This window comes from Typha angustifolia, chromosome 9 (genome assembly GCF_048772165.1).
Source record: "Typha angustifolia cultivar Huaian chromosome 9, ASM4877216v1, whole genome shotgun sequence".
Classification (NCBI taxonomy): domain Eukaryota; kingdom Viridiplantae; phylum Streptophyta; class Magnoliopsida; order Poales; family Typhaceae; genus Typha; species Typha angustifolia.
In genome coordinates, this window is record NC_133247.1 from 1,365,215 (window position 1) to 1,374,199 (window position 8,985).

At 39.6% G+C, this 8,985-nt stretch overlaps 1 protein-coding gene across 1 annotated transcript; it reads left to right on the forward strand.

Annotated features, from left to right (window-relative positions):
* Positions 1-5,746: 5,746 nt before the first annotated feature.
* LOC140767279 (GATA transcription factor 4-like) lies at positions 5,747-7,166 on the forward strand. Its single transcript, XM_073107129.1, has 2 exons — positions 5,747-6,366; positions 6,458-7,166. Exons 1-2 carry the CDS (start codon positions 6,046-6,048, stop codon positions 7,061-7,063), a joined length of 927 nt encoding a protein of 308 aa, XP_072963230.1. The 5' UTR covers positions 5,747-6,045; the 3' UTR covers positions 7,064-7,166.
* The last annotated feature ends 1,819 nt before the right edge of the window (positions 7,167-8,985 follow it).

The window sequence follows — 8,985 nt, forward strand, 5'->3', positions numbered from 1 at the left end:
GGCCCCCAGAGGGGTAATTAATCAGAAAGATGAAAATAGCTTTTCTTTTCATTTGACTTCCACACTGGAATGCGAACCAGCTGGCGAAGAAGTCAAATTCAAGAATGAGCCCTTATTGCTGATTTGAGTTGAGTTATATGTACTTAAACATAATAATGGTGAAGGATAATTTTATACTTAATGGTGCTTTAACTATATGCACGATTAGTTGGTTTGGAGCATGGTATTTTGAGAATTCCCCTGTTTGAACCGATCGGTTTTGTGCGGTTTGACAGTGTAGTTTTGTGCGTCAATTTGCCAAAAGATTTTTCTTGTACTGATGAGTTCTAGTGCCTAGTGTAAGGCGAGGTTGGATCCTTGTCATACATCTGGTTTGTATGTTCACTTTGAATGAGATTGTCTACATGAGGGCATAAATCTGTGGCATGAGGACATGTCTCTGGCTATTACATCTAATATATTTGACTTCTGCCTAACATTTTCTTGATTGCTGCAGGAGCCATTGACTTTCTGCCTAATATTTTTGAAGCTAGAGTGCTATATCGTTAAAAACACGGTAAGTAGGGGATCGTTAAACTAATTATTGATTGTGACAATGATCAGCTACAATAACAACTCAATTCTGTGATCTTTCAATTGTGACGATCTGAAGGAATGCAAAGTCATTCATGCATAAGCAAATCAGCCAACTGTCAGCTGTTATCGAACCTGAGGAAAAATGATGTGTTTAGCTGGATGGTCCTCATGTATGATGTATCCCAGGTTGCAAGAGGCTTTGAATGGAGAAGTTTTGGGCGTATTTTTCTACCCCTCAAATGTACACCTTGCATGCACTTTGTGCTGATTTATCGATCAATCAATCAATCAAAGCAGGGAACACAGCTCTACTTCGTTACTCAATTGATTATTTTTCTGGTCTATAAAAAGAAAAGGAGAATTGTTATTGTTACATTCGTTTTCTATTTTAACGTTTTGTCTACGAAGAGTTCACGCTTTTTGTAAGTGATAAACTTATTAGTAACATATTGTGGCTTCACAATAATAAAGTCATTACTGGTATGTTTATACTAGCATAATAGAGCTTACACTGGTATAAATTATTCTACTATTTATTATATTTTAATATAAATATAATAATTATTTTTAATGTGATATAAATTTGAATTAATAATTTGGCAAATGTAGAAAATACTTTTTATAATAGATAAATAAATGAGGGGAATAGGAATGGGAGAGAGAGAAATAATAATTAATTAAAATGATATTTTTTGAAATATAAAAATATTAGATGAACAATTAAAGGAGAGAAATGTATGCATTATTATACCAGTATGGATCCGAAGACTTACATTCGAATAATTATATTCTTATTTCAGGAACTATGTGTGCCCAATTCTTACCTTAGATGGAAATTATTGAGAACATTTAGTTCACTACGCATCTATTGCGGAGCTCTCCCACTCGACGCAAGGGAAGTCAACCCTCGCACAGGAGGCATTGGGCAGTAAACTATTCGAAATAAAAAGGGCCAGCCAACCCGGGTCTCCCTTTATTTTCGTTATTAAAATTTTCGTCCTCGATATAAGCTCTGGTTGGAGTTGACTTTGACATGGGAACCTCTCTTCGTTTGTGGGTTGCCAACGCCTGGCTTCGAACGTCGTGAGACGCACGTATTGCAAAGACGAGTAGTTCTTCTGGGAAGACTTTGTTTTGGTTGGTTCATCAGCAAAACCAGTGGAAAAGAGATGCCAAGAAAAGCTTTTGGTTTAAGAAATAATAATAATAATAATGATGATAGTGATAATAATAATAATAAGATACTCTACGAAATATTTTATTTGATTTGGGATGCATGACATCATGCGATGCATGCATGTGCAGCCTCACTCTTTCACGTGCCATCCATGTATAAAATCATTGTTAGCTGGAAAACACGGACACCTTAATTAATTACTTGCATAAGCTGGATTTGTTGTTTTTCCGACTTTTAGGAGAGTGACTTCCGGTCACTTTCCGTCTGCACCTTCTTGTTTGTTTGTTTAGTTTCTATAAGTGGCTTCTTAAACACAGCATCTTTTGTGTTCTTTTTAATTATGATGACCCTGATACGGGTGATGTGTATATACACCTAATTTCAGGCTTCACCTCTTTAACTAAATACAGTAGAGCCTATCACTATCAACGTTAATCCCACAATATGGTTTGGTTCACACTTCACTGCTCCCGACCCTTTTATTCTATGGCAATTGCACTGCAAGTTCATGTTAAACGTAAAATATAAATTAATGTTCTTTAAACATTTTAGTTCAGAGAGCAATAAGTAAGTTAACAGATCTATGGATAACTTTCAAATGCTAATTTAGTAGGTACCAAACTGTAAAAAGAAAGCACTACCTGAGAAACAAACGGCCCCACTTACTACTGAGCATGTCTAAATCATTACAAAGCAATCACTAGCCATGCGTCATATATATATATATATATATATAATCACAATAAGGTGCACCAATGGCATACTATATAAGATCATAAGTATTGATGGAGCCAAAGGAGAGCAATTACCTCAAAATAAAGGGATTGTATTTATACGGTGTGAAAATACCTGTTCTAAAATAAATAATTTTAATGTTATGATATAATAGACTATGATTTGTAACGATACAAATAAAGAGAGGGGCTTCTGGACTAAAATCATTTGATTCGAGAATAGTGCTAAACTGAAAAAGATATATATATATATATATAAATACTTTTGAGCTGAATGCATTGATAGCTTAGGATAAGCATATCTATCCTTCAAATGAAGTGCGGTCCAAAGGCACGTCTTTTTTGCGGCAGAGGGAGCTAAGTCGTGTCTCTCCACCTATGCCTTCGGTCTTTTAAACAAAGGCAGGCAAAAACGAGGACCAGCTCCCAACCCCGCACCTGACACACCTGACTCCACCCACGTGCTTTCTGATCCGCATAGCTTATTTTCTGCGGGACGGTGTGGGCTCCGCTCCCGACGCCTCACGTCGGCAGACCGGGGAATTCGGCGCTCTGCTCACCGACACCTGGCAGTCCTGGGATAGCGGCCTGGCAGGAACTTCCACGTGCTTCGCTGTTACGTGTCGGTCTCGAAGGAGCCCACGAAGTTTCCCGACCGACGGCCTCGCCGTTATGGTCACCCGCGGAGGACCGTACTCTCTACTAGCAGCCCAACACCAGAGGAGTGGGACCCACGCGATCAGGATTAAGGTTGTCATTAGGGAGACAGCGTAGCCTTTTTGCGGCTTAATAAATTCGTTAGCGTAATCGTATGATAGAGGCCGAATCACGTGCAGGGAAACCACGAGCACGAGCTCGCATGTGCCGCGGGGATCCCGGCCTCCACGCCTCGGGATCCCCATCGCCCTCACGTGATTCGATGCCTTTCGCCACCATCTCCCCTGCCCCTGCAAACCCCTCCTCATCCTGTCCTCTTTCCATACGGCAGCTCCGGACTCCGGTGCTGCTTCCCTTGCGCCTCTTTGCGGGACCCACATCGTCGTATATATATATATATATTCGTATTCCTGCTCTAAATTGCATCATTTTTTTCTAATGTAATTATAAAGAATTAATTAGTAGCTAGTAAAAAAATATTTACTAATTGAACACATGGAAGTTCGACTTCTCGAAATAAATAGTGCTATTTATCCACAGACCGCAACGGGAGGACACGGAAAGGTGGGTGGTCCAGGGCCGTACAGAGGTGTGATGTGGACGGGTACAGCTGGCGACGGATGGACGAAGAGCGGCAGGAACGGCCACGTCGGCCGATGGAATACACGACCGTACTGTCACGTGAGCACGTGGGAATACTGCTTAGCTAGTGTTCTGTACGATGGGCTCACGTACGAGTGACATGGAGTGGACGTAGTGGGGATTAAGCCTTGTATAAACTCTATTTAATTCATTTATTTTTACTCTAAGTTTTGATTAAGATAAAAAAGAAGAAGTTATCCCTCTCTTTTATCCCAAAAGAAAATTCGATCAATTTCTCATCACTACTCTAATATATTTTAAATATATTAGAATACGTTCATAGTGATATTATTTTGATAAAAATATCCATAGTATTTATATTTAAATTATAGTGAATTAAGTTAAATTACTTTTTGGTTAGATATTATTAAAATAATAATATTATTATAAATAATAGTGGTAAAATAAAACTATCGTAATCAAATAGTAACCGTATTTTTGTTGCGGACGCTTATCCTCCTTTTTATATAATTAAACACTTAATAAAAAAATTAGAATAAAATTTTATTTACCTCAAGATAATTCCTGATTTTTATCCTAATACTAGTATTTTATTTTATCTTGCAACCAAACTCATCGAAGATGGTACCAACAATTTTCATCGTTCTAACTTTTAGTAGAAAAGCATTAGGTACCAGAGACGATGCATATTTATGTGTATTAAGTCTTAACTTGGAACTTTTTCTTCTTTTTACATTTAAATAACTAACAAGAAATTAAAATAAGTCCTCATTTTATGAGAATTTTATTTATTTATTTTATCTGACAACCTAATATTTCGTCATTTTATCTTTTACTATAAATGACAGTACCAACAAATATTATTGATGCGTACTCTGTCTCAACTCTCAAGTGGCACTAAACAACGGTAAACAAAGCTAATAACGCCACCGGTAACCCTTCCCATGTTATAGTAGAATATAATACATCTAAATAGTGTTTCTGGTACATTATAACGTACCCTTAGCATCGCCTCTTCTCTTGTTATTCTTGTAATAAACAGTTAGTTGGGTGTTGAAAGAGAGGCGGGGACACTTTGGGGAAAGGTGAAAGGAAAAGTAAACGCGGAAGGGAGAGAAAGAGGGGGAAGCGGGGGTACGGAGGTGGTCCCCACATAGCCGACACTACACGTGTCTTCACCTCGGCATCCTTTACCTGCGGTAACAACCACCACTTGCCTCCGCTGCGGGTTCCACCACACAGCAAGCAGCACAAGTTGGCGCCTTCCAGTCTGAGAAGAGCGGGGCCCAGGACGTCGGTGGGACCATACTCGCTTTATTACGTCAGTGCATGAACTTGTTAGATGTTTCGCAAGAAGCACCTAATCACTGCTTGATTCTTCTGCAGCTATGCCGGCGAAGTAAGCGCAGAAGTACTTTTTTTTTTCCCCTTCTTTCTTTTCCTTCCTTTTATTTTCTTTTCTAAGTAATGGTTGTCGTACAGTAAATAATATAATCTCAAATAATCATGCTCACGACTATGACCTCTCATGCATTAATTCACGGTGGAAATCCTAGCCCAAAATTGATAAATAATTCACCATGATTGTTTTCAAGAAAATAATGATCATGAAGCTACAGGCCCGTTGATTACTTTACTGCTCTCCGATGCATTGGCAAAAGTGAACAAACCGAGGTAGAGACGACCACAGTAAGCTATATAAACTTATCTCTCGAAGTTTACTCTGTCAAAGAATCCACCCCGAGGCAAGCAACATTTGTTGAAGCCTTTTTAAAAAAAAAAAAAAAAAAGCGGCGTGTAAGAGTCCAACTCACAGCATCACATGGCAAAAGGGAGAAATTTAAGAGAAGAGAGAGAGAGAGATAGAGAGAGAGAGAGAGAGAGAGAGAGAGAGAGAGAGAGAGAGAGAGAGAGAGAGAGAGAGAGAGAGGGGCCGTGAAAATAACACGAATTTAAAGCAGTTGGAGCAGTAGGAGGTTGGGGATGAGGAATGGAGGACATATGGGTGTTGGTATGGGTGCAGTGCATTGGTCGCGTTAGTGCTGTATGCGTGCTGGGTTAGCGAGCTGCAGCTTCGTTAATTTATCCGCATTCTAATTTATCAGTGTTTATTATTGGAGTCGTAATTAATTGGCCTTGTATTATTTTGTTCTGAGCTAGCTATAACAAAGTGAGCGATTAAAACCCCCCCCCCCCCATAGCCCCCACTTGTTTCCCCTCATCCTCTCACTCCCTCCTCCACTCCCACTAGAAAAAGCAAACAAAGTCTAAGGCTTGGAGAAGAGCTAGCTTAGCATCATGGCACGAGAGTGGGAAATGGGAATGGGGTTCGAGTATGGCATGGGAATGGGGATGGGAACATCCTTATCTGATGCTTGTAACCCTACTACTACATCCATGGCTATGACCAACAACATGTATGGGCAACCATCTACTCATGATGCGTTTCGCATGGACGACCTCCTCGATTTCTCCAACAACGACCTCTTTGTGTCTTCTTCCGCTGCAACTGTAACAGACGATCATCTATTTCCACTGCCCGAGCCGTCTATGGATGCGGTCTCATCCTCTAATCTTCAATCCTTTCACCACTCCTTCGCCGACGACATCTACATTCCAGTAAGTAAATTACTTGCAATTTTTCGTTGTAATGAATATATTTTGAGATCAAGTTTTGGTTTACAAGTAGAACTTAATTTGTACCTTGTAGAGCGAGGAAGCGGCGGAGCTGGAATGGCTATCGAAATTCGTCGACGACTCCTACTCCGACATCCCTGCGACCAACCTGCTCGCTCCCCCGACCGACATCAACCACCTCCACGCCGATAACTCCTCGGTCCCGATCCGGGTTCCGCGAGGCGGTCGGCGTACATCCTTGTCATCATCGCCCTCCTCCACCACCACCTCTTCCACCTCCTCCTCCTCGGATTTCTCATCGTCAAAGATGACGAAGTCGAACTCCAAAGGGAATAAAGGCAAGCATAGCAATGGTGGGAATAGTAATGGGAGCGAGGAGGGAGGGGTGCGACGGTGCACGCATTGCGCGTCGGAGAAGACACCGCAGTGGAGGACGGGGCCTCTGGGCCCGAAGACGCTTTGCAATGCATGCGGGGTGCGGTACAAGTCGGGGCGCCTGATGCCGGAGTACAGGCCCGCATCCAGCCCAACCTTCGTGCTGACTCAGCACTCCAACTCCCACCGCAAGGTTATGGAGCTCCGCCGCCAGAAGGAGGTCCTCCTCCTCCGCCACCAAAACGACACCTCCGGTGCCGGCCCCGCACCGGAGCTGCTCTTCCATGACTACGGCGTCTGCTGATCGAGTGTGATTTCCTCTCCTTTTCCTTCTTTTTCTTTTTAATTTTACTTTTTTATGTTCTTCTAGATCTCGGAAATTTGTGTTGGTATAAATTTGAGATTCTTGGAGTGGTGTAAGGCAAATGCTGTTTGCAAATTAAACAGCCATGATTTTAGCATAATGCTTGCTTATTTTCTTTTTTCTTTTTATTTTTTGCAATAACCACCTATATTTGATGTTAATTGCATACAAATAACTCTTTTTCTATATTTACCAATTCAATCATCCTTATTTTCAATTTATTCGCATATATATACGAATTATAGTCTTCCAAAAAAATTTCCTACAGAAGTCGATTAAGTGGTTGTATGCGAACAAAAATAAATATTAATGAACTTATTTTTGCCGTGGTGTTTTGGGTTATTACTTTCTTCGGATTCTATTTGGGTTGGTGAATGATAATAAAGTGGAAGGAGATTGGATAGCGCGATGGGTCATGGATGGGGGGGTTGGGGGAGATGATTGGAGTGGGGTGGCACGTGAGTTGCTGCTGTAAGCCTGTAAGGGCCTGCAACTTTTGGCAGAAAAGAGGGAGAAAAATTATTCCCATCACGTGATAGGACGCGGTGGGGATGGGATGCTGAAAATAATGGAATCCAGAAGGTGATTGAAGGAAAGAGTAAATCGTATGTTACTTCGATTGCGGATCGATAATTTTCTTATGACACACTTTAATTGCCTGATAAGGGGTCTTATTCGTGCATAATATGCCTTATCCGATTTAGCTTGAGGATTTCTTGAGATAGGGACTAAACAAACCCCCCTGTACCTAACTGAAGGTTTCTACATCAGTAGCCTAACAAAAGTGGATATCCTCTTTGGATCAGTAGTTACTGTGCCTTTGTAAATGGCATCAAAGTGTAGAATATCTTATGCAAATTGAGGCAATCGCCTAGGCTCCACCAAAATAATTGATAATTGCTTTAGTCTTGGTGCCCCAAACAAAATATCCTCTTAGGTTAATATTAGGGCCCCAAAACAAATGTTGAAATAGTTTAGTAATTGCTGGCTTACTTTCGAGGTTTTGACCTAAGAAACACAGCATACCTCTAGAAGACTAGCATAAGGATACTATAAACATAAAATATTACATTATTAGATTTTTATGCGCATATAACCTTTAAAAATATCTCTTTTATCTCATTTATGTATATCTTCCTACTAAAATTATTATATATATACATAGAGAGAGAGAGACAGAGTAGTTAAGGGTATTTTTATTTTTTATTAAATTATTAAGACTTAATTTAAAAAGTAACCGAGAGAATATCTTTGTAAATAATATTTGTGAAGCATACACATGCAGATATTAATTTTAGAGAAGTATATAAGTAAACAATAGACTTTCTAAGAGCATAAACGTATAAAAAATTATATTCTTAGTAAAAAATAACATGAGTACACTAATAAGACAGAATTAATGAAAAATAATATATTCTTTCAAAATTCTGAAAAAAATACACTAAATATACAAATATATTATATATGATTCATACCTTTCATTCAATAGTTTCTAAATTGTACAAGGGCCCTTTCAACATATTTGCCTAGAGCCTCATATTTTAAATGATAACCATACATTGACACCATCTTTCCATGCAGTGCATTTTTATCCGTATTAATTCCTATCACTTCCTCATGGATTGTATTTCTACTCTATACATTTTTACTCGCACATACAAGAACACAGTAAAAGATCCACATCACTCGTTAAGCACAAAGGCTCCCATGAAGGAATGTTCCACAAGGAACTTTGATAAAGCCTCCAATCTATTTTACTCTATGGCTTAAACTTTAATCTGGAAAATTATTCGTTTAGCTGGAAATGTAACAAAAGTTGAATGCTAGTGGTATTACATATGCCAGAGGTCAAGTACTTGGTT